The 26,394-nt window shown below is 43.5% G+C and overlaps 1 protein-coding gene across 1 annotated transcript in view; it reads right to left on the reverse strand.

Annotated features, from left to right (window-relative positions):
* ITPR2 (inositol 1,4,5-trisphosphate receptor type 2) overlaps window positions 1–26,394 on the reverse strand; it is a 260,824-nt gene that overhangs the window by 133,435 nt on the left and 100,995 nt on the right. Inside the window, exons 22-32 of the mRNA XM_077266872.1 lie at window positions 17,369–17,556; window positions 14,477–14,615; window positions 14,338–14,395; window positions 13,995–14,160; window positions 11,734–11,910; window positions 8,312–8,401; window positions 7,527–7,652; window positions 4,441–4,563; window positions 3,991–4,191; window positions 2,242–2,493; window positions 829–954 (exon numbers count right to left, since the gene is read on the reverse strand). Coding sequence (XP_077122987.1) covers window positions 829–954; window positions 2,242–2,493; window positions 3,991–4,191; window positions 4,441–4,563; window positions 7,527–7,652; window positions 8,312–8,401; window positions 11,734–11,910; window positions 13,995–14,160; window positions 14,338–14,395; window positions 14,477–14,615; window positions 17,369–17,556 — 1,646 coding nt within the window. The remainder of the gene's footprint in view (window positions 1–828; window positions 955–2,241; window positions 2,494–3,990; window positions 4,192–4,440; window positions 4,564–7,526; window positions 7,653–8,311; window positions 8,402–11,733; window positions 11,911–13,994; window positions 14,161–14,337; window positions 14,396–14,476; window positions 14,616–17,368; window positions 17,557–26,394) is intronic.

The raw sequence follows: 26,394 nt of genomic DNA on the forward strand, positions 1-26,394 counted from the left end.
CTGGACGGCCCGCTGAGCTCACAGAGCATTGTCTAGACGGCCCACTGAGCTCACAGAGCATTGTCTGGACGGCCCGCTGAGCTCACAGAGCATTGTCTGGACGGCCCGCTGAGCTCACAGAGCATTGTCTGGACGGCCCACTGAGCTCACAGAGCATTGTCTGGACGGCCCACTGAGCTCACAGAGCATTGTCTGGACGGCCCGCTGAGCTCACAGAGCATTGTCTGGACGGCCCGCTGAGCTCACAGAGCATTGTCTGGACGGCCCGCTGAGCTCACAGAGCATTGTCTGGACGGCCCACTGAGCTCACAGAGCATTGTCTGGACGGCCCGCTGAGCTCACAAAGCATTGTCTGGATGGCCCGCTGAGCTCACAGAGCATTGTCTGGACGGCCCACTGAGCTCACAGAGCATTGTCTGGACGGCCCACTGAGCTCACAGAGCTTTGTCTGGACGGCCCGCTGAGCTCACAGAGCATTGTCTGGACGGCCCACTGAGCTCACAGAGCTTTGTCTGGACGGCCCGCTGAGCTCAGAGCATTGTCTGGACGGCCCGCTGAGCTCACAGAGCATTGTTTGAATGGCCAATGAGCATTGTCTAGATGGCATGCTGAGCTTATAGAGCATTGTGCGGAGGCAACGCTGAGCTCAAACAGCATTATCTGAACACCACGCTGACCTCAGTGTTGCGTCCAGACAATGCTCTGTGAGTTTAGCGGGCCGATACCTGCAGTGATATATTGTAATGATGGAAATGTGAACAGATCTCGCAAAGAACTGTCCCTGCAACGACACACTGTAACAAACCTTACTCCACGGCGGCCACTCACCCGCGCCATGTCCACTAGGAAGTTCTCAAACAGCTTCCAGATGTGGTTACTGGTGTAGATCTCCTTCATCTCCACCTCTGTGTCCACGTAACAATGGTTCACAAAGTTCACATAGGCGATCTTCACCTGGGAGAGGAGGAGGCGAGACGTGAGCGGAGAGGCCAACATCTACACAGTGACTGCACCAGCAAAATAGTGAGCGCAGCTCTGGGGTATAATACAGGATGTAACTCAGGATCAGTAATGTAATGTATGTACACAGTGACTGCACCAGCAGAATAGTGAGCGCAGCTCTGGGGTATAATACAGGATGTAACTCAGGATCAGTAATGTAATGTATGTACACAGTGACTGCACCAGCAGAATAGTGAGTGCAGCTCTGGAGTATAATACAGGATGTAACTCAGGATCAGTAATGTAATGTATGTACACAGTGACTGCACCAGCAGAATAGTGAGTGCAGCTCTGGAGTATAATACAGGATGTAACTCAGGATCAGTAATGTAATGTCTGTACACAGTGACTGCACCAGCAGAATAGTGAGTGCAGCTCTGGGGTATAATACAGGATGTAACTCAGGATCAGTAATGTAATGTATGTACACAGTGACTGCACCAGCAGAATAGTGAGTGCAGCTCTGGGTTATAATACAGGATGTAACTCAGGATCAGTAATGTAATGTATGTACACAGTGACTGCACCAGCAGAATTGTGAGTGCAGCTCTGGAGTATAATACAGGATGTAAATCAGGATCAGTAAAGTAATGTATGTACACAGTGACTGCACCAGCAGAATAGTGAGCGCAGCTCTGGAGTATAATACAGGATGTAACTCAGGACCAGTAATGTAATGTATGTACACAGTGACTGCACCTGCAGAATAGTGAGTGCAGCTCTGGGGTATAATACAGGATGTAACTCAGGATCAGTAATGTAATGTATGTGCACAGTGACTGCACCAGCAGAATAGTGAGTGCAGCTCTGGAGTATAATACAGGATGTAACTCGGGATCAGTAATGTAATGTATGTACACAGTGACTGCACCAGCAGAATAGTGAGTGCAGCTCTGGAGTATAATACAGGAGGTAACTCAGGATCAGTAATGTAATGTATGTACACAGTGACTGCACCAGAAGAATAGTGAGTGCAGCTCTGGAGTATAATACAGGATGTAACCCAGGATCAGTAATGTAATGTATGTACACAGTGACTGCACCAGAAGAATAGTGAGTGCAGCTCTGGAGTATACTACTGGGGGTAAATAAATGTGTGTTTCACTAACATAAGCCATCATTCCCGTACTCTTCACAGAAAGCTATGTATTTCGCTGGCCGCCATGTCATGCTTCCTGTCCCCTTTGGGGGGCGCTGCAGTGCGGCCCGATGCTACATCCCGTGGCCCTGCTCTCCTACCTCCGGGATGCAGTCGTCATGTGTGACCACGCGGACGATGTCATCCAGGGGCAGGAGGGAGTTGCACTTGATCTCGGTGTAGACGTTCTTGCCCTCGGTGCAGGCCGCCAGCAGCTCCACCAGGGTGATGTGATACGCCAGGGGGCCGCTCTCGTCCGCCCGGTCCCGCTCCGAGCACATCATCTGCAGGAGGATGGGGAACGAGGCGCGGTCGTTGTAGAAGATGAGCACGTCCTCTCCGCCATTGACCAGCTGCGACAGAGAAACACCGGCACTGTCATACCGCAGCGGGGTCCTGCACGGCCGCCATATGTCCTCCTCCCACCCCCCGCGTGCGGCTAGTCCATGCTAGGGGCAGACACAGAAGAGGTGGCCCCAAAACAAACATCAAAACGGGCCCCTCCATGACCCGAGTTCCCACAAGTTCTGACACCCACGAGCAAGGGAGCCTCATGATGCTGGAGGCAAAAGCTGGTCCCGTCCAGTGATTGGCTGCAGCGTTCACATATCCATCCGGACTGAATAGGAAGTGCACATGAGGGTTCTGCAGTTCCTGCTAGGCCTAGAAGGATGTGACCACTGCAGCCAATCACTGGCGATAACTGTGACATGCCAGTCACTAGTATAGCCAGTGATTGGCTGCAGAGGTCACATGTTTATCCAGACTCAATAGGATGTACACATCAGAGTCCTGCAGTTCCTGGATGGACATGTGACCGCTGCAGCCTATCATTGGCTGCAACAGTGATTTAATGGTCACTACTACAATCAAAGATTGACTGCAGCGGTTACAAGTGTGTCTAGACTTATTAGGAATTACACACCAGATGTCTGAAGTTCCTTCTTGGCCTGGATGAACATGTGAACACTGCAGCTAATCACTGGTTAACGAGTCAATTATCCCAAATTAAGTCCCATTTCTTCTGATCTGATCTGTGCGGAGAGAATTTATGTAATAGCTCCCCCCCATCCCCCGCCCCCCGGAGCCCCTACAATGCGGAGACGTCTCCGTCGCGGCACGGCACACAAAGCCCCGCGATCGCTAATGGCCGGGAATTGTGATGTAAATGCGAGTCGTCTTAATAGTTAAAAGAAAAAAAAAACCTTCATGGGGAAATGAAAAGGTTGTGCGGAGAAATCTCGCCGACAAAGGTTACGGCTGTAAGAAGTTTTCGAGCTGCGCTTGAAACTTCTGGAAGTCGTTGTGTTTTTTTTGTTCGCGCCTTGACTCATTAGCTTGATTTTCTCTCTTCGTCTTTTTTGTCTACATCCGACGCCGAGACGTTCGCAGAAAGCGACATTTTTTTTTAAAATCTTTTGGCGAGACGATGGCGGTGCGCGATGTATCGGGTGTCAGTCATCTTAATTGCTTTATGTCAAGATGGCTGAAGTGTCGCTGTCACCGCCGGGACGCAGCGACGGCTGAGTGTCTGCGGGGGGAAAACTCAGCATTTTCAAGAGACTCACCCCTCCTCCCCCCACTAGCAGGGCGTCCTGTGCGATATAGGGGGTCTACCCACCGGCGATTAACCCCTTAATGGAAAAAGAAACACATGTGCCGCACGTATGCTGCTGGCAGTGAGGACGGTCGCGCATCGTCGACCTGTTTACAGCTTACAGGTGGCGCGGGCAACTGTGGCTGCGACGCCAGTGACGGTGCGCGAGGTCGCTGTATCCCACCGCAAAATACATCTGATTGGCTAAGGGGTATAATTTTGGCCAGCGCAGTGATCTGATTGGTCCTCTCACCTCCGTCATCACCACGTCCTGGCATTTCTTCATATACTTCCCGTCCGCTTTGACGATGGTCTGCAGGAATCGCAGGTACTCCACGTGACGGCCGTGCGTCTCCACGCTGTGCACGAAGTGCTGGACCACGCGCTCGCTGATCTCGTTGCACAGGTGGTAGTTATTCATGAAGATGTGCCGCATCGTCTCGGCCTCCAGGAGCTGCGGGATGGGGGGAGATAATTAACCCCTAAATATCTGCACTGAGTCCAGACCCCAGTTTGCCCAGGACTGGAAAGCTATGGCGGCTTTCTTGCAAAAAAAACAGCGCCATCCCTGTCCACAGGTTATGTATTACCTGCACATCAGCTTCTGTAAAGTGAATGCAGCCATGTTGTAATATCACGTGCGACCTGTAGACAAGGGTGGCGCTCTCGGGCTCCTTCCATGATACCGCCGCCTCACACTTACCCCCGGAGTCAAGAACAAGTTCAGGTTTTTGTGGAGAAGTATTTGATTTTGAGGATTTCCCCGGCAGAAGTTTTGCAGGAAGTTGTGAGCGAGGGTCATGATTTCATTCATTTTATCATCAGTCTGAAAAAAAAAAAAAAGTTATTATGTCCCTGAAAGGGTTATTCCCCCAAAAAAACTAGTTACCCAAGATTGAGCTTTCCAGAAGACGAATAATCCGAGACCCCGAGATTTTTGCTCTCCGGCACACAGATCCCCATTGCAACTGAGATCGGGTCTCTCTAGAGGACGGAGTCCCAGTAATCTCAAGATTGGGACTCACCAGTGGACAGACCCCCCTGTGGTCCAGAGATCAGGGCTTTCCAGAGAACGGACCCTCTGTGATCCCGAGATCAGGGCTTTCCAGAGTACGGACCCTCTGTGATCCCGAGATCAGGGCTTTCCAGAGTACGGACCCTCTGTGATCCCGAGATCAGGGCTTTCCAGAGTACGGACCCTCTGTGATCCCGAGATCAGGGCTTTCCAGAGTACGGACCCTCTGTGATCCCGAGATCAGGGCTTTCCAGAGTACGGACCCTCTGTGATCCCGAGATCAGGGCCTTCCAGAGTACGGACCCTCTGTGATCCCGAGATCAGGGCTTTCCAGAGTACGGACCCTCTGTGATCCCGAGATCAGGGCTTTCCAGAGTACGGACCCTCTGTGATCCCGAGATCAGGGCTTTCCAGAGTACGGACCCTCTGTGATCCTGAGATCAGGGCTTTCCAGAATACGGACCCTCTGTGATCCTGAGATCAGAGCTTTCCAGAGTACGGACCCTCTGTGATCCTGAGATCAGAGCTTTCCAGAGTACGGACCCTCTGTGATCCCGAGATGAGGGCTTTCCAGAATACGGACCCTCTGTGATCCTGAGATCAGAGCTTTCCAGAGTACGGACCCTCTGTGATCCTGAGATCAGAGCTTTCCAGAGTACGGACCCTCTGTGATCCCGAGATGAGGGCTTTCCAGAATACGGACCCTCTGTGATCCTGAGATCAGAGCTTTCCAGAATACGGACCCTCTGTGATCCTGAGATGAGCTTTCCAGAGTACGGACCCTCTGTGATCCTGAGATCAGAGCTTTCCAGAGTACGGACCCTCTGTGATCCCGAGATGAGGGCTTTCCAGAGTACGGACCCTCTGTGATCCCGAGATCAGAGCTTTCCAGAGTACGGACCCCCTGTGATCCCGAGATCAGGGCTTTCCAGAGTACGGACCCTCTGTGATCCTGAGATCAGAGCTTTCCAGAGTACGGACCCTCTGTGATCCCGAGATGAGGGCTTTCCAGAGTACGGACCCTCTGTGATCCCGAGATGAGGGCTTCCCAGAGTACGGACCCTCTGTGATCCCGAGATCAGAGCTTTTCTGAGTATGGACCCTCTGTGATCCTGAGATCAGAGCTTTCCAGAGTACGGACCCTCTGTGATCCCGAGATGAGGGCTTTCCAGAGTACGGACCCTCTGTGATCCCGAGATCAGGGCTTTCCAGAGTACGGACCCCCTGTGATCCCGAGATCAGAGCTTTTCTGAGTATGGACCCTCTGTGATCTCGAGATCAGGGCTTTCCAGAGTACGGACCCTCTGTGATCCCGAGATCAGGGCTTTCCAGAGTACGGACCCTCTGTGATCCCGAGATCAGAGCTTTTCTGAGTATGGACCCTCTGTGATCTCGAGATCAGGGCTTTCCAGAGTACGGACCCTCTGTGATCCCGAGATGAGGGCTTTCCAGAGTACGGACCCTCTGGGATCCCGAGATCAGAGCTTTCCAGAGTACGGACCCTCTGTGATCCCGAGATCGGGGTACTCCACTGGACAGACCCCGAGCGATCCCAATATCGGGGGGATTTCCAGTTGATGGAACCCCTGTAATCCAGAGATCAGGGCTCTCCAGTGGACGACACCCGTGTAATCCTGAGATTCGGGTTCTTGAGATGACGGGCCCCTTATGAGTCTGAGATGGGGGCTCTCCATCTGACAGACCCCCGGTAATCCAGAGATTGGAGATCTCCAGAGCATGGACCCATTGTGATCCTGAGATCAAGTCTCTCCAGTGGTCTGACCCCCAGTGATCCCAAGATCAGGGCTCACCAGTGGACGGGACCCCTCTGATTCCGAAATTAGGGCTTTTTAGAGGATGGACTCCTTGTGAGCCCGAGAACAGGGCTCTCCAGTGGACCAACTCCCGAGATTGGGTCTCTCCAGTGGACGCACAAACTGTAATCCTGAGATTGGGGCTTTTGAGAGGACGGACCCCTTGTGATACCAAGATTGGGGTTCTCCAGTGGATGGACCGCCTGTAATCCCAAGATCGGGGCACTCGTGAGGATGGACCCCCAGTGATCTCGAGATTGGGGTTCTCCAGTCGACGGAACCCCTGTAATCCCAAGATTGGGCCTCTCCAGAAGACAGACATCTTTTGATCCCAAGATCGGGGCTCTCCAGAGGACGACTCCCTGTAATCCCGAGATCGGGGCTCTCAAGCTGGTGGACGGTCAGCGATCCACAATTTACCTTGATATTTTTGAAATAACCTTATAAATGTTAAAAGTTCACTTTTTCTCCTCTAGTTATATTCATAGCAAAAACAAAAGAAAAAATCTGCCGACTGCCCAAAGCAGCTTTGGATCTGACCAGAGCTGAAAACACGTAACTTACAAATTTGGTCCAGATAAGGAAAGGAAAGTCAGCTAAGGGACAAAGTCTTAATTTAAAGGGTTTATTCCCAGCTTTATAAATGTGTATCATCGGATAGAGCTTGTAAAAACAAGCATTTTTATAATTTACTGCTTATTAAAATTTTCAGCCGTTCTTGAGATATTAACACTTTTCTTTTGTTTAGCTCGTTGCCTTGGAGACTTGGTCTCCATGGTAACGAGTTGTAAACAAGAAAAAAATGTTATTATCTCAAGAATGGCTGAAAATTTTAACAAATAGTAAATTGAAAAAGTGTTTGTTTTTACAAGGACTATCCGATGATACACATTCATAAAGATGGGAAAAAAACCCTTTAAATTCAAGATTCCCCTCCCCCCCTCAAAGCGCTTTACAGACCTTTTCATACGGAATCTGCAGCAGATCCAGGACCACAAGAAGAGCCCCCATGTTCTTCAGGAGCCGCTGCTGCTGGTTTCGCCCCTTCTTGCTCTGAGAACAAAGCTTACAGAGCCGGAACAGAATCTGCAACACAAGAAAACGCGTAAACCGCATGCTCAATGCCATCGATACAAAGGGGTATGAAGACTTTAACATCCAATTGTTATTTCATTACTCCAAAGCGAAAAACGAATCAGCTTAGCATATAGTCTATCTTAAAAATGCACTACCGTTTTGTGCTTACAGGTCAGATGCAGAACAATGTGTCTCTCTGGTTACTATCCCGGATTCTGAAGCCGGAGCCATAACACAAAGCTTGTGGGCCCCAAATAAAAATATCCATTAGGGCCCCTAACTGCCACAGGTTTAGTCATAGGGCCAAATTAACCCCTCTACTTCCTACCCTTTTCTACAGTTTGAGGACAAGGCAAAGCAAGATGGTAGGATCTGACTACACTTGGTTTGTCTGTAGTCTGTTACCATGGAGACATAATTAAACTACATCAGCAGAATAGTAAGAGAATTTTAGCTTCAGGAAAAATGCACTGATTGCAAAAGTGTTCACACCCTGTAGCAGACAAGCATGAAAGCTGTGTACACTTAACGACGGGAGCCTTTTAATAAACACAGTGTGAAAAAGTGCTTACATTTTTATTTTAGGTGCATTGGGGCAGTTCTAAGGTTTTTTTGCAAAAGTATACACACCCTATACAAAAATACGACGGAACCGCATGGGCGTTTACCTCTTTCACAATCTTGTAATTATTGGCCTTGTTGCTGTCGATCTGGGGCTTCTTTATCCCATCTTGCACTGGGGCGAGAATACTTGTGTCCTAAAGAAGAAGACCCTCTCGTTAAGTTAGAGCCCAGAGAAAGGAGGACCAGGGAGCTAAAACCAAGTGGAGCCCCCTCTGGGTTTGTCATCACACCCTCTTGTCCAGTGTTTTGTAAGACACCTCATTGATTTTATCACAGCGGCAAGTGTCTGTCAATCTCACTTTCTCCATAAGTCATGTGATAACTAAGCTCCGCCCACAACTGGACAGGTCACACAAACATGTCCGCTGCCATTGATGCATTTTGGGAACTCCCTAAAAAAATAAAATAAAGGATTATGACTGGAGATGGGCGGACCCATGGATGTTTGCATCCGGCAGGATTGGCTGAACAGTTAAAAATGGAGGGCCCGAACATCCCATGTTTGCCATGCTGTCATATGCATGAAAGAGCTGCAAACACTGCCTCTGATCGGCGATAAAATCATTACTCCTGGCCAGACAGCCACGGTTCATTTTACAAGGTGAGCGGAGATATAAAGTTTACCTCCAGTCACTGGCGTCTGGCTGATAGGACTACTGGCTGTTATTATTTTTGCTGTTTATTATTTTATGGGTTTTTTTTTTACAGGAGATGTTGGCTTCAGTGGAATGAACGTTGGGTGAGTATTTTTATTATTTTTGTTTTGTTACAGGAGACAAGGGCTTCAATGGAAATAAGCATTAGGTGAGTATAACTGTGCTTGTTATTTTTAAATAAATAAAGTAAAAGTGTGTTTTATTTTATTTCAAATAAAGGCCTGTATTCTTGCTGTGTTTTTATTCACCATATAACTATAGCATTAGTAATGGATAAGTGTCTTACAGTGGGAAGAGCCATTGGAGTGAATAATAGATGCACCTTTTCTGGGCAGCTGCGTGCTACTATTTTTAGGTTGGAGAGGCCAATATCCATTGCCTCTAACCAGCCTGAGAATACCAGCCCCCATCTGTCTGCTTTAGCGTGGCTGGTTGTCAAAAATGGGCAGGGGACCCCATGCCGTTTTTTTCTACTTATTTATTTAAACAATGAAAAAATATGGAGTTATGACTCCAAAAAATATGATGCGCCTTTGCTGGGCTGCTATTTTTAGGCTGGGGGGGCAATATCCATGGCTCCTTACCAGCCTGAGAATAAAAGCCCTCAGCTGTCTGCTTTAGCTTGGCTGGTTGTCAAAAATGGGGGCACCCCACGTTTTTCCTTATTTATTTATAGCGCAGGCGCCGGCTGATGAATACTCCCATCAGCCACCACTTGTTCTTGCTGTTACTACCGGCAGCAGGCCTAGGCTGATGGGAGCAGTAGTCCCCCATCAGTCGACATCAGTGGCCAGATGTAAACTTTTTACCTCTGATCACAGCTGTGGGTTCACGCTGTCATCTGACAGCGTAGGAATCGCAGCTCTATGACAGGCGGTAATAATTTTACCGCCGATCAGAGGCAGTGTTTGCTGCACTGTAATGTACATGACAGCACAAGAAACACCAGGAGTTCGGGGGTGCCAAACCCGAACAGTAGCAAACTTCCTGGTGAAGACATTGTTTGGGGTCGGCCTGAACAGTAGGTGTCTGGTACGGACCCCGAACTTTACTGTTTGGAATCTCTATTTGACATTTTTTTATTCTACAATTTTAAAGCCAGGTGGTCAGAGGTCTCTTACAGGGGTCCTTAATATAACAAAATGTGGTGGATAGAGTTCCCCTTTAAGTCATTTTCAGTCTATACCTGTATGTACAATGTGGTAATATTAATGCTGAGAACTGTGGATGGCACCCGAGACATGAGAATGACCCGACGAGGCGTCTTACAATGAGAACGTTTGGCGTCATAAATACGGAGACACGATCTCGCGTTTAGCTCAAACACCCAGAGGTCGTCCATCACGTTGTGATATTTTACCTGATATTCATCATCTCATCCTTAAAGTCTCCGAAGTCCCAATTAAAGAGCAAAGAGGACGACAGCTCAGGTCTGTTCCGGAGCAGTCACTGCGCATCGTCTGTACACACCGTACATTACTGTGATACCGCGACGCTGACATTAGACTTCACTGTAAAATGTAATGTCAGGGGAGCGACGTACAAAGAGGCGGCTGACACATAGCCGAAATATGGAAAACATCACTCTGCACAGAAACTAAAACCGCAATATAATAAGCGTACAACCACACATTATACAGGACTGTAGGCAGTATAAAGCTCCATGTTACTGAGCACGCAGTATTATAGTAGTTATATTCCTGTACATAGGAGCAGTATTATAGTAGTTATATTCTTGTACATAGGGGGCAGTATTATAGTAGTTATATTCTTGTACATAGGAGCAGTATTATAGCAGTTATATTCTTGTACATAGGGGCAGTATTATAGTAGTTATATTCTTGTACATAGGGGCAGTATTATAGTAGTTATATTCTTGTACATAGGGGCAGTATTATAGTAGTTATATTCTTGTACATAGGGGCAGTATTATAGTAGTTATATTCTTGTACATAGGAGCAGTATTATAGCAGTTATATTCTTGTACATAGGGGCAGTATTATAGTAGTTATATTCTTGTACATAGGGGCAGTATTATAGTAGTTATATTCTTGTACATAGGAGCAGTATTATAGTAGTTATATTCTTGTACATAGGAGCAGTATTATAGTAGTTATATTCTTGTACATGGGGGCAGTATTATAGTAGTTATATTCTTGTACATAGAGGCAGTATTATAGTAGTTATATTCTTGTACATAGGGGCAGTATTATAGTAGTTATATTCTTGTACATAGGGGTAGTATTATAGTAGTTATATTCTTGTGCATGGGGGCAGTATTATAGCAGTTATATTCTTGTACATAGGGGCAGTATTATAGTAGTTATATTCTTGTACATAGGGGCAGTATTATAGTAGTTATATTCTTGTACATAGGAGCAGTATTATAGTAGTTATATTCTTGTACATAGGAGCAGTATTATAGTAGTTATATTCTTGTACATGGGGGCAGTATTATAGTAGTTATATTCTTGTACATAGAGGCAGTATTATAGTAGTTATATTCTTGTACATAGGGGCAGTATTATAGTAGTTATATTCTTGTACATAGGGGTAGTATTATAGTAGTTATATTCTTGTGCATGGGGGCAGTATTATAGTAGTCATGTTCCTCAGCACCCCTCTGTGACATGGAACTTTCTATAACTTGTACCGCCATGTACTGCTCTTTCTCCAGACATCATCGTGTCGTCCTGTCTGCTCCTAATTGCACCAGTGGGATACAGGGGACTTGTCGCTGTCGTTTTCAGACCTTTGTTTAATCAAGCAGCAAATGAGATGGACAGCGGAGCGCAGGGCACATAATTCACCTCATTAATCTGCTCTTTGCCGTCCTTGGCCTGCCCGTCTCCCAGCTCCTCGCTCTCGTAACTATTGCTCTTTTCAACCCAAAGTTCAGATTTCTCCACCGTCAGCCGTAATTGGTCCAGGTCAGCCTTGATCTGCTTGTAGTTGTCGACATCCTGATTTGACACCAGTAACTGAACCTGCAGAAAAGATCATCACGAGCCGAGATTAATATTATAACGCACAGACGTCGCCCCTTACCTGCGACACTGGTACGTGATCATGAGCGGATGACGTGCGGCCAAATATCTGCGAACATCCAGACAAGAGAGCGGCCACGGATGTAAAATCTGCCACAACAACTAAAAGCTAAACCTCGCTTGGTGCTTTCTTCAGAAAATAGCGCCACCTGTGTCCACAGGCTGTGTGTGGTACTGCAGCTCAGTGACTTTACTTCATAGAGTTGTAATAACAGATACAACCATGGCACAGCGGATGGCGTTATTTCTGATGAAAGTAGTTATCTGTAGAGATGGGTGAACCCGAACAGTAAAGTTCGGCGTCCGTACCGAATACCTACTATTCAGGCACAGACTTCACCAGGAAGTCCGTGTTACTGTTCGAGTTCGGCCCCCAGGACACCGAGTGTTTGTCGCGCAAGACAGCGTGGCAAACACTATTTCTGATCGGCGGTAAAATGACCACCGCCGGCAAGTGGGGTTCATATTTGTGGGGTTGATGTCACCTTTGTATTGTCAGGTGACATCAAGCCCACGGCTTAGTAATGGAGAGGAGTCTATTAGACCCTTATCCATTATTAGTCCTATAGTTAAGGTATATGGTAAATAAAGACACAGCCAGAATAAAGTCTTCTATGTGAAATAAAACAAAACACACGTTTACTTTTTTTTATTTAAAAATAACAAACACAGTTATACTCACTTAATGCCTAATTCCACTGAATCCCTTGTCTCCTGTAATAAAAACAAAAATTAAAAACAACAACATCCCTCACCTGTCCGTCGTTCTGTCCCACGCCGTAATCCATGTCTAGGGGAAAAATAGTTTTGAACTTGGGCGGAGCCAAGATACAACCATCCAGGTTAAGCCCCACTGGTCAATGAGCTGCTGAGAGCGCAGTGTCAGTGAATAGCGGTGACGTCATCGAGGTTACCTCCGGTCACTGAGGCTGTGTTCCCAGCCGGGGGTGAACAGCGGTGACCTCAGAACCGTGGGAAAAATTCAAAGGTTCTCAGCCTGGACGGTCGCATCTTGGCACCCTTCAGGTTGAAAACTGTTTATCCCCCAGACATGGATTACGTAGTGGGACAGAACGACGGAGAGGTGAGGGATATTGTTGTTTTTTATTTTATTACAGGAGACGAGGGATTCAGTGGAATTAGGCATTAGGTGAGTATAACTGTGTTTGTTATTTTTAAATAAAAAATATAACTATAGGATTAATAATGGATAGGTGTCTTATAGTGGAAAGAGTCATTGGAGCAAATAATAGATGCTCCTTTTCTGGGCGGCTGCGGGATACTATTTTTAAGCTGGAGGGGCCAATATCCATTGCCTCTTACCAGCATGAGAATACCAGCCCCCAGCTGTCTGCTTTATCTTGGCTGGTTGTCAAAAATGGGGGGGACCCCACGATGTTTTTGCTTTTTAATTATTTATTTACAGCGCAAGAGCAGCTGATGAATCTTCCTGTCAGTCGCTCCTGCTCTCACTGTTATTAGAAGCAGCAGGTGTCGGATGATGGGAGCAGTAGTCCTATCAGCCGACACCAGTGTCCAGAGGTAAATCTTTTGACAGCATGGGAACCGTGACCGGTCATGATTTTATCGTGGAACAGAAGCGGTGTTTGCCGCGCTCTCATGCACATGTCATTGGGGCAAACACTGGTTGTTCGGGCCCCCCATTCAAGTGAATGAGGTCCGTGTTCAAGTTTAGATCCGGGTACTGTTCTAGAACCTGAACCTGAACTTTTTGTAACTGTTTGGCAGAATCCGCTGGACCTGAAATTCCAGGTGTCCGCCCATCTTTAGTCATGTGTGCACTCAACATAGATTCAGCAGCGTTGCCATGTCACTGTGACACTAGTCACAACCAAAGCTGCATTGCATATTATACTGGCTGTAACTAGGAATATACTGTACATTATATTGTATATACTCCAGTCGCATCCAAAGCTGCAAAACTAATTCTACTGACTCCAGCAGAAGGCAGAGCAAGGGATACTAGGGGAGGTGTACGACACTGACAATATGGCAGCTCCCACCTGTTTGAAGGCCTGGAGGACCTCGGCTCTCTGGCTGAAATGCTTGAAGAGAAGCTGCAGGGCCCCGGAGAGCAGCGGCGGGTAGTCGTGCATGATGAGATGGATGAGCACTCGCAGGAAGGTCCTGCCGCCCTCGTCATCCAGCTCCACCGGATTCTTCTCTTTACTGGATGTGACACAGAGAGATCACAGTCGAGTCCAGGGGGCGGAGTTTATTTACATTAGCATAAAATGGGTGGTGCTAGTGAATTTGGGGGAGTTACTGACTGGAATGTGGGTGGGGCTTAAAATATTTAGTAATTCGGACTGGCCAAGCTGGCGGGTGGCATTATCTCAGACTCACCTTCCCGCGAACATGGTTTCTGCCAGCGCTGCGATTTCATCAATATCTGGGACCACCGCTGCAAAACCGTCACAGATAAGAGTCAGGAAAAGTGGGAAATATTAATTGTAACAAATAAAGAGGCCGCTAATTCCCTCACCTGACGGAGTCGGAGTATCGGGTGGAGAAACGGTCGATGCTGTCGAACTGTCAATGCTGCCCCCATTATCCCCAAATTCTTTCTTGTAAATAGACAACATGTAGGAAATCCTGTAATCCAGACGGACGCTGAGAATGAACTGAAAGACAACAGACACGGTTATAGTGCAGGTTCCAAAATCCCCTGCAGTCACAGAGTTACATGGTAAATACATGATACGATCCTGTCTGCAGCCACCACTAGGGGGAGCTCCCTGTATACAGAGATACATGATAAGATCCTGTCTGCAGCCACCACTAGGGGGAGCTCCCTGTATACAGAGATACATGATAAGATCCTGTCTGCAGCCACCACTAGGGGGAGCTCCCTGTATACAGAGATACATGATAAGATCCTGTCTGCAGCCACCACTAGGGGGAGCTCCCTGTATACAGAGATACATGATAAGATCCTGTCTGCAGCCACCACTAGGGGGAGCTCCCTGCATACAGAGATACATGATAATATCCTGTCTGCAGCCACCACTAGGGGGAGCTCCCTGTATACAGAGATACATGATAAGATCCTGTCTGCTGTCACCACTAGGGGGAGCTCCCTGTATACAGAGATACATGATAAGATCCTGTCTGCAGCCACCACTAGGGGGAGCTCCCTGTATACAGAGATACATGATAAGATCCTGTCTGCTGTCACCACTAGGGGGAGCTCCCTGTATACAGAGATACATGATAAGATCCTGTCTGCAGCCACCACTAGAGGGAGCTCCCTATACAGAGATACATGATAAGATCCTGTCTGCAGCCACCACTAGGGGGAGCTCCCTGTATACAGAGATACATGATAAGATCCTGTCTGCAGCCACCACTAGGGGGAGCTCCCTGTATACAGAAACACATAAGATCCTGTCTGTAGCCACCACTAGGGGGAGCTCCCTGCATACAGAGATACATGATAAGATCCTGTCTGCAGCCACCACTAGGGGGAGCTCCCTGTATAAAGAGATACATGATAAGATCCTGTCTGCAGCCACCACTAGGGGGAGCTCACTGTATATAGAGATACATGATAAGATCCTGTCTGCAGCCACCACTAGGGGGAGCTCCCTGTATACAGAGATACATGATAAGATCCTGTCTGCAGCCACCACTAGGGGGAGCTCCCTGTATAAAGAGATACATGATAAGATCCTGTCTGCAGCCACCACTAGGGGGAGCTCCCTGTATACAGAGATACATGATAAGATCCTGTCTGCAGTCACCACTAGGGGGAGCTCCCTGTATACAGAGATACATGATAAGATCCTGTCTGCAGTCACCACTAGGGGGAGCTCCCTGTATACAGAGATACATGATAAGATCCTGTCTGCAGCCACCACTAGGGGGAGCTCCCTGTATACAGACATACATGATAAGATCCTGTCTGCAGCCACCACTAGGGGGAGCTCCCTGTATACAGACATACATGATAAGATCCTGTCTGCAGTCACCACTAGGGGGAGCTCCCTGTATACAGAAATATTAAGTTCAATGCATAATCTATATGCAGTAAACTCACAAGCTCCCTCTAGTGGTGACTGCAGGCATACCAAAGAATATTATGTACCTTTTAGTCTGTGTTGGGGATTGGGAAAGAAAGATATATTATGAAAATGACCTGCACAAAATGTTGAAGCTATCCAAACTAAAAAATTAAAAAAATTACCAATGGTCATTCTTAGGCTACGTTCACATTAGCTACAGGCAAAAAAACGGAGCAAGAACATCCACAGCAACATGTTTTTAAAATTAAAAAAGTATAAAGTTTATTCAATAATTACAACATAGTAACATCAATATTACAACTGTAATGAGTGCTAGCACTCATTACAGTTGTAATATTGATGTTACTATGTTGTAATTATTGAATAAACTTTATACTTTTTTAATTTTAAAAACATGTTGCTGTGGATGTTCTTGCTCCGTTTTTTTGCCTGTATCTTTGTTGGGAGCTATCCTGTGTGGTCTACGCCCGTGGGGCGGGTAGAGGGAGCTGAGCTTGTGTGCTCCCCAATACTACTTCTAGTGGTGCTTCAGTATTCTTTAATTAAAATACGTTCACATTAGCGTTCTGCGCCGCAGCGTCGGGCGCCGCAGCGTCGCCGCATGCGTCATGCGCCCCTATATTTAACATGGGGGCGCATGGACATGCGTTGCACTTGCGTTTTGCGACGCATGCGTCACTGCGGCGCACGCGTCATGGCGCAGAGGACGCAGCAAGTTGCATTTTTTGTGCATCCAAAATCAAGCAAAAAAAAGGACGCATGCGTCGCAAAACGCAGCGTTGTGCATGCGTTGTTCCTGCGTTGTGCGTTGCGTCGCCGACGCTGCGGCGCACAACGCAAATGTGAACGTAGCCTTAGTGACATGTCAGAAGTTTAAAACAATGGAAAACCACAATTGCTACATAAAGGAGGCAGGAGCACTTAACTGAGCACTATACACTACTTTGCTGAGAGTTTCTACCCCAGCGAAAGCATGGTGTCTCAGCACCCTGACCCCTTCGATCAAAACTTCAGGACTACTGCTATGACATGTCAAACGTTTCCTCCTAAAACAGGAACTATTTCAGCTATTCCTAGCCAATTTACAGTTACGCTTATACAGACATAAGGGCTCTATAGCATAGCCCCTGGATGTGTCTGCAGGAGCAACTGACACTCAGGATCTAATCCTGTCCCTTATCCTTTCTTTTATCATAAGAAATGAGAAGAATCATAAATCAAATGAGTTTTTAATATATTGTACAAAGGTTGAGCAGACTCTGCACCTGGAGCGATTACTGACCCCATCGCTGTACCAGATATATCACAGTGTAAGGGTTTTATACAAAAATGAGGAAAACTTGAATTTGTACCTGCAAGATCTCAATGATTTTTAGTTTGGTGTCCATAACGGTGACATCCTCACTATCAGACGGCTGCTTGCTTGAGTGGAGCCCAGGTTGAACATCAGGTACCGCCATGGGCAAAACAGAGCCCCTGCTGAGAACCATTTGCGTCATCATCTCGCCCACTCCATGGATGGTCCGCATGACATTATTTCCTGAAACAGTGACACACAGAAGCACATTAGTTAAAGTCTGAATGGCATTTAAGCAGCAAAACTTGAACCTTCAGGGCTGTTGTAGAGCCTCCATTTTCCTCCTACCGCTGTGCCACACAAAGCTATACGTTATTGCGGGATTTGCTAAATATAAATCTTAAATCTCTCGTTTGGGTCATTTTCAGCTTAATTCTCCAATAAGAACCAGCAAGAGGTCTTTGACTTTGGAACACAGCAGCCATAAATCAGAATCTGAATGCAGTTCGACATAAAACTGCGCACACAAAACGTAATAAATAATACGCAACGAAGTAAAAAAACGGATTAATGAAAGATACAGAAAGAGTGTAAAATAAAAAATACAATTGAAATTAGAATGTAAATGTTCGAGACTCACAGCTTTGAATCTCCAGAGAAAAGACAGAACTGAATTTTCTTTGCATTTATCCGTGTGCGGAAAGGTAAAAACTCTGCAAACTCCTTGGACGGTCATAGAAAGGTCACCCTGGTTGAGTTCCTAAGATGATATCCCGTAATGCTTAGTTTCCAAGTGTCTGTTATGGTCTGCAGCGCTAATGTATCGTCGAAAGCGCTGCAGCTAATCGCTGAGCTTCACTGAACTCACCGATTGTCTGCAGCGCTTTTATGGGATGTAGCAATGTAGATAATTAAAAGACTCAGTGCTGGACCCTAGGAAGGGTAAGTAAAGCATGAATGAGATGGAACAATACTTTGACTGTCAGCCGGCTTAGATTATGGCTGGTCAACCCCTTAGATGTTGCGATCAATGATGATCAACATCATCTAAAAATATTTAGAATTGAGAGTCCTCAGTGGTTGATACCTTTTAATGGCTAACTGAAAAGATGGTAACAAATTGCAAGCTTTCGAGACTACACAGGTCTCTTCATCAGGCACAGACTAAAGCAAATCCTGAAGAATCACATATTTATACACAACACAGCACAGAACTGTCATTATGGGAGAGTGATAAGTGATAAACAGTTGTGTCCATAAATATTGGAAAGTTCCTAGAGATTAGGAGTGAATGTTTTATTGTCCTCTGATTGGGGTCTGGTTCTGTTATGATGACGCCACATGGTCTGATGGGCAAATTCCTTAATTGATGTTAAAAGACATAAATCCATGCGACACATTCATTCCTGCACTAAGTGTGTCAAAGGTCGTCATCAGTTTATATTCCCAGACTCTTCTGTCTCTCTGAGATTTGAAGTTACCTTTTAACACAAGTAATTTCATGCCCATAATGTTATAATTTGGGAGACAAAAATGTATTGGCACAGGTAGATCTATTCTTTTTTCTCTTATTGTGTGGCGGTGAGAATTCATTCTTGTTCTAAGCTTTTGCCCTGTCTCCCCCACATACAGACCCACATTTAGTACAAATAATTAGGTACACCACATTAGAAGTGACGCAGCTGAAAGTACCTGGGATCTTGTAGTCCTGATGTGAGTTGTGATCTTTATCTTGTCCGTGGTCATTATAAGTGGACAGGTTTTACATTTTTTCTGATTGCAAGGAAAGGTACCTGCAGCTGTTAGAGAGGACAGGGAGCTTCTGACAATGATGCTTCTTAGATTTGGGGGCTGCCTAAAACACAGTAGTGGGGGGTCTGGAAACAAGGATTGTAGTCGGGCATCTTTTTGTAGTAAAGGTTGTAATTTCCGTGCAGCTCCCCTTAGCGCCTCCAGATTTGGATTGTAGGTAACTACTAGAGGTACCCGGTTAATTTCTTCTTTAGCTTTGTAATGTAGCAGGTGATTCCTTGATATTTTGGTGGCTCTTGTAATCTGATTTTCAATTGTTCTTGGATGGTAGCCCTGATTCAAAAAGGTCTTTCTGAGGCTACCAAGGTGTTCATCCCTGTCCATTGGGTTGGAACATATACGATTGTATCTGATGGCTTGGCTGTAGACAATGGAGTTTTTTATGTGTTTTGGGTGGAAACTGTCCCATTTAAGGTATGTTGGACGGTCGATTGGCTTCTGATACAGGGATGTCTCTATTTTATTGTTCTGCAGCTTAATGATGGTGTCCAGAAAGTTAATTTCAGTACAGGAGTAGTTGAGTGTCAAGTTGATGGTGGGATGAAATTGATTAAACTGTTCATGGAACGTCTATAGCTGTGGCTCAGACTCCGTCCAGATGATTAAAATATCATCAATGTAACGGCGATAGGCCTGATGGGACATGAGGACAAAAAGTCGCTTCCAAGCTTGGCCATGAAGAGATTTGCATACTGTGGAGCCATTTTACTTCCCATTGCTGTGCCAGTCTCCTGTAGATAGATCTTCTTGTCAAATTCAAAGTAATTGTGGGTGAGGATGAATTTTATAAGTTTCACCACAAAATCTGCATCAGTCCCTGTGTTTTCCAGGAAGAATTTGCAGGCATTTCATCCATCCTGGTGTTTGTACTCCAACATTCCACATCCATGGTGGCCAGGATGGTTCCTTCTGGTAGAGGACCTATCGCTGATAGTTTATTCAATAGGTCAGTTGTGTCCTGAAGGAAGCTGGGTGTATCCTTTACCAGGGGTTTAAGAACACCCTCTACCCATCCAGATACCTGCTCAGTAAGGGTGCCCACACATGAGATAATTGGTCTTCCTGGATTTGTGGATTTTGGGAAGCATGTAGAATGTCCCTGTCCTTGGACTTTCTGGTATCAGGTCATCGGCTCTTATGGATTCGTCGGGCAGACAAGATACTAACTTGTTTAGTTCCTTGTAATAATCCTCTGTAGGATCCGACTCCAATTTTTTGTAGTAGCATGTGTCCATAAGTTGTCTGTTTGCTTCCTTCATATAGTCTGATCTGTTCTTCATGACTATTGCACCTCCCTTGTCCCTTGGGGAGACAGGGCAAAAACTGAGAACAAGGATAAATTCTCACCGCCACACAATAAGAGAAAAAAGAATGGATCTACCTGTGGCCAAACATTTTTGTTTGCCTGATCATAGCACCATGGACCTAAAATTACTTGTATTGAAAGGCAGCTTCAAATCTCAGAGAGACAGGAGAATCTGGGAATACAAACTGATGATGACCTTTGACAGTCTTAGTGCAGGAATGAATGTGTCGCATGGATTTATGTCTTTTTACATCAATTATGGAATTTGCACTTCAGACCTTGTGGGGTCATCATAACAGAACCAGACTTCAATCAGAGGACAACAAAACATTCCCTCCTAATCTAGGAACTTTCCAATATTTATGGACACAACTGTTTATCACTCTCCCATAATGACAGTTCTGTGCTGTGTTGTGCATAAATATGTGATTCTTCAGAATTTGTATAAGTCTATGCCTGATGAAGAGACCGGAGTAGTCTCGAAAGCTGCAATTTGTTACCATCTTTTCAGCTAGCCATTAAAAGGTATCCACCACTGAGGAGTCTCAATTCTAAATATTTTTCTATCTACTGCCTAACACGGTACAGAGATATTTATCTTTCCTGTATCAACATCATCTAAGCAGTTAGAAGGAGGAGCTTACTCTATCTCCCCATTGGCGCCTCCACAAAACAGACGCAGGGTGCCAACGGGTATATAATTCAAGCGGAGGGGGCGATCTCAGGTCTGATATTTTTAAGTATCTATTAAAGAGATATCTGATAATGTGCGACTACTGGGACTGCATGTCCAGCCTCGGCCTCCACTCCCATTCACTGTCAATGGGTTTCCGGAAAAAGACAAGTACAACATTCAAGGAGCCCCAATCTCGGGAACGAGGGCGTTTTGATCGTTGGGAAAGCCTATGGACACGTAATAACTTTTTATTGATTATTTTTTATAACTAACGCTTTAAGCATCTAAGGCCTAAAATATCAATTTTTTACATTTTCTCCCCACCAGTCCTGCAATGTGTTATAGAAGTGATCAGATGGATCACGTGGTCAAGTCCAGGAGGAAAAGAAAAGGAAAAATAAAAAGAAAGAAGAAAGTTTAAAAATAAAAGATTAAGATAAATATTCCAAAAAAACTGAATAAAAAGAAAAAAAGGTATAAAAATGCAAAAAAAACCTTACAACTCTCCCTGCAAAAAACAAAAACAAACAAAAAATGATAACTGAAAAACACAAATAACTTGATGCAACATTTTTTTAAAAATTAAGAAAAATAATGGCAATTTTTTTTAAAATCCCATCTTTCAAAAAAACTGAATAAAAAGTGAAAAATGGTATAAAAAAGGAAAAAAAACCTACAACTCTCCCAACAAAAAGATAAATGAAAAATACAAACAAGAGGAAAAATAAAAATAATGACACGATTTTTTTCTTAGGTGAGTAGTAAAAAGTACAAAAAATGTGTTTCCCCTGCAATTGTACCAACTTGAAAAATAAATGGAACGTGTCACCAATAAAATAAAAAATAGACTAAAAACAAACAAAAATATTGACCGAAGTTATTGCGCCCGGCCTAATCGGAGCAGTTGTTGGGAAAGGTAAGAGGAGCTTCCCGCAGGGCTTAGGTCGGGCGACAATGGTCTCTATCAGGATCCTGCAAATCTTTTTGCTTTACTACATCGAAAAAAAAAGTTTTAAAAAAAATACAATGTAAAAAAAATTGCAAAAAATTGCCATATAAAAAGATTTTTTCCATACACCAGAAAAAAAATATGATAAAAAAATTAAACAAGAAAATAAAAGCAACAAATAATAAAAATCTCTAAATAAAAAGATTTTTTTCCATACACCAGAAAAAAAAGATAAAAAAAGATAAAAAAAATGAAACCGGAAAATACAAGAAAAAAATAATAAAAATCACCATATAAAAGTTTTTTTCCATACACCAGAAATATATATGATAAAAAAATATGAAAAAATTAAACAAGTAAATAGAAGCAAAAAAATAATAAAAATCACCATATAAAAGTTTTTTCCATACACCAGAAATAAATATATGATAAAAAATATAAAAATATTAAACAAGTAAATACAAGAAAAAAAAATAATACAAAAATCGCCATATAAAGTTTTTTTCCATACACCAAAAAAAATATATGATAAAAAAAATGAAAACAAGAAAATACAAGCAAAAAAATAAAAATTGCCATATAAAAAGGTTTTTCCATACACCAGAAAAAAAATGATAAAAAATATAAAAAATCTTAACAAGCAAATACAAGCAAAAAAAATTGGCATATAAAAAAGTATTTTTTATACTTTACCAGAAAAAATAATAATTAAAAAAAAATTAAACAGGAAAATACCAGCAAAAAAAATAATAAAAATCGCCATATAAAAATGATTTTTCCATACACCAGAAAAACATATGATAAAAAAAATTAAACAGGAAAATACAAGCAAAAAAAAAAAAAATGTAAAAAAAAGTATTTTTTTATGCTATACCAGAAAAAGTAATAATTAAAAAAAAAATATTAAACAAGCAAATGCAATGCAAAAAATATAAAAATGACCATATAATTTTTTTTTCTTCTATGCTACACCAGGAAAAAAAATAAAGAAAATGTGAAAAAATGATACTATAAAATACAATGCATAAACAAACGTAGTATAGAAAAAACCTTTTATATGCAACAGAAAAAAAAAAAAAAAAATCTGAAAAAAAATTAAAATTTAACAACGCAAAAACATACAACTTTTTTCTATAATACACCAGTAACAAAAAAACAAAAAATCCCGATATAAAAAAAGTTTTCTAAAAGGCAATAATGAATGATAAAAAAAACAAAATAAAATAAAAAATAGCAAAAAAATTGTCCTTAAAGGGTTAATTTTTTTTTTTTTTTTTACTTGCTCCAGGTTTTCTATACGATGGTAATTGACAGTTTAAACTTGGGCTAATTAAGAGCTGGCGATAAACTATTAAAGCCTGCGAGTCGCTGGGACGATCGGTGGCGGCTTTTCATATTCACGGCGAGCCTGATAGAAGGGATCTAATGAGTGGCGAGACAATAGATGGCCCGGAGGCGCTGCCTATTGTGCCGCCTCATTAACCTGCCAGCTGCAGGAGTGACATGTTCTACCTGGCAGATAGGATGAGAGCGGGCGCACACAAAGGCGAGCGTTACGCCATTCTATACCCGCAGACAACGGAAAAGTGCCGCCGACATTAGCAGGATTTACGGATCGGCGAGATTACTCTATAGTGTGAAAGTGAATATTTTAACAATGTGCCGTCCCCCGGATCCTTCATGTAAGACAATGAAAGAAAAAGGAAAATCAATCCGTCGTCGTCATCGTCTTCTTCACGTCTTGGCCCCGATTCACAAAGCGCCGATTCTCCGCCGGAATTCTATAGACGGGATGGAAATGGCGAGTAATTGCTCCCGTCTCACCGGCTAAGGCGGGAGGCGGGGGAGGTGAAGGGGACACATTAAGGAAAGTTTGGATTTAATTTAGAGGCGGCTGCTAAACTATTTTTTTTTTTTTCTTTAATGGGTGTAAGGAACGGAAACTTTATCGGAGCGGAGGGTTTGTGGGTAACGGTAATTTTTTTTAATGCCGCCAAACTAAACTTTTGGCTAAAACCTTCGCCACATGGTGCCCTTCATTCGAGGCTGGCAGGGCGTCCTCCTTTAATGTTGTTTCGGCACTATATGGCGGTATTATTTACGAACCGATATGCTGGCATTGTGTAATCTTATTATTATCATATTGCTTGATTCGTAATGAGATGGTTGCTGTATGGCGGTATTATTTAGGCACTCAATATATAATACTTATGTGAGTAATCTATAGCAGTATTATGCTGCCACTGTACGATTTATATGTTGGTATATGACATGTTTACATAGGCACTGTATGGCGGTATTATTTAGGGACCGATATGCAACCAATGTATTCACAATATTATGTAGGCAATGTATGGCAGTATTATATTGGTATTGCATGATTCATAATGAGGTAGTACATGACATTGTTACATGTGCACTGTATAGCAGTATTGTTTAGGCACTGTATGTGGTGGCATGATTCAGTATATAACACTATAATGTAGGTAACATACAGTAGTATTATGCTACCACTGTATGACATGCGTTGATATGGGGCATTGTTACATGGGCACTGTATGGCAGTATTATTTAGTCACTCAATATATAATACTTACAGTATGTAGATAATGTATGCAGTATCATGCTGCCACTGTATGATTTATGTATTGATATAGGACATTTACATGGGCACTGTATGGCGGTATTATGTAGGCACTGTAGTGATAGTTCAGTGTAAAACACTATTATGTTGGCAATGTATGATTGGTAATTGGATACCATATGATATTGTTACATGAGCATTGTATGGCGGTATTATTTAGGCAGTGTATGTTCTGGTATGAATTCAGTATATGACACTATTTTGTGTGGTAATGTATAGCAGTATTATACTGCCACTGTGTGATTTATTTGTTGGTATATGACATAGTTATATGGCACTTTATGTTGTGGTATAATTCAGTACATAACACTATTACCGTATGTAGTTATATATATATATATATATATATATATATATATATATATATATATATATATGTATTATGCTACCACTGTATGACTTTTGTGTTAGTATAGGACCTTGTTACATGAGCACTGTATAGCGGTATTATTTAGGCACTTTATGTTGTGGCATGATTCAGTATATAACACCATAATGTAGGTAATGTATATCAATATTATGCTACCACTGTATGATTTATGTGTTAGTATAGGACACTGTTACATGGGCACTGTATGGCCGTATTATTTAGGCACTGATGCGTATAAATTTTGGAGCTGTATTTGTTGTGTATCGGTAAACTATATTACATGAGTGCTATATGGCGGTTTTAAGCAGGCACTGTATCTTCTGATATGAGTTCAGTATATAACACTACTATATTAGCAGTGTATGGACTGACATGAGTCACGTAGGAATCGGCAGGATAACCCCTCGTGATATGGCAATAAGTTTGGAGATTCCTACATCGCTATGTTTAACATTATAAGCATTAATGGCAGTATTATGTATCCATTATTTAGCAGTATTATGTACGCACTGTACGCTTATCGTATGTGTTCATTCTATGATTGTATTATATAGGAAATGTATGGCCATATTTAGTCAATGTATGAATTGTTATGTTTTCCTATATGGCACTATTATGTGGCCCCTGTATGGTGGTGCTATGCTAAGTAGGCACTGTGTGATTCTTTAATAGTAACACATAGATACTGTATGGCAGTATTACGTGGATATTGTATGGGAGTATTGGGGAGACACTGTATGGGAGTATTATGTAGGCACTGTTTGAGAGTATTACGTAGACGCTGTATGGGAGTATTATATAGACATGTATCGGCATATTATGTAGACAGTGTTTGAGAGTATTATGTAGAAACTGTATAGCAGTATTAAATAGACACTGTATGGGAGTATTATGTAGACATTGTAGGGCAGTATTACAGACACTGTATGGGAGTATTACGTAGACACTATGGGAGTATTATGTAGATACTGTATGGGAGTATTATGTAGACATTGTATGGGAGTATAACAAAGACCTTGTTTAGGAGTATTATGTAGACACTATATGGGAGTATTATGTAGATGCTTTATCAGAGTATTATGTAGATATTGTGTCAGAGTATTATGTAGACAGCATTTGGGAGTATTCTGGAGACACTGTATAGGAGTATTCTGGAGACAGTGTATGGGAGTATTATATATACCCTGTATGGGAGTATTCTAGAGACACTGTATGGGAGTATTAAGTAGACCTTGTATAGGAGTATTATGTAGACCCTGTATGGGAGTATTATGTAGACACTCTATGGGCGTATTATGGAGATGCTGTATCAGAGTATTATGTA

This window comes from Ranitomeya variabilis, chromosome 5 (assembly GCF_051348905.1).
Source record: "Ranitomeya variabilis isolate aRanVar5 chromosome 5, aRanVar5.hap1, whole genome shotgun sequence".
Lineage (NCBI taxonomy): Eukaryota > Metazoa > Chordata > Amphibia > Anura > Dendrobatidae > Ranitomeya > Ranitomeya variabilis.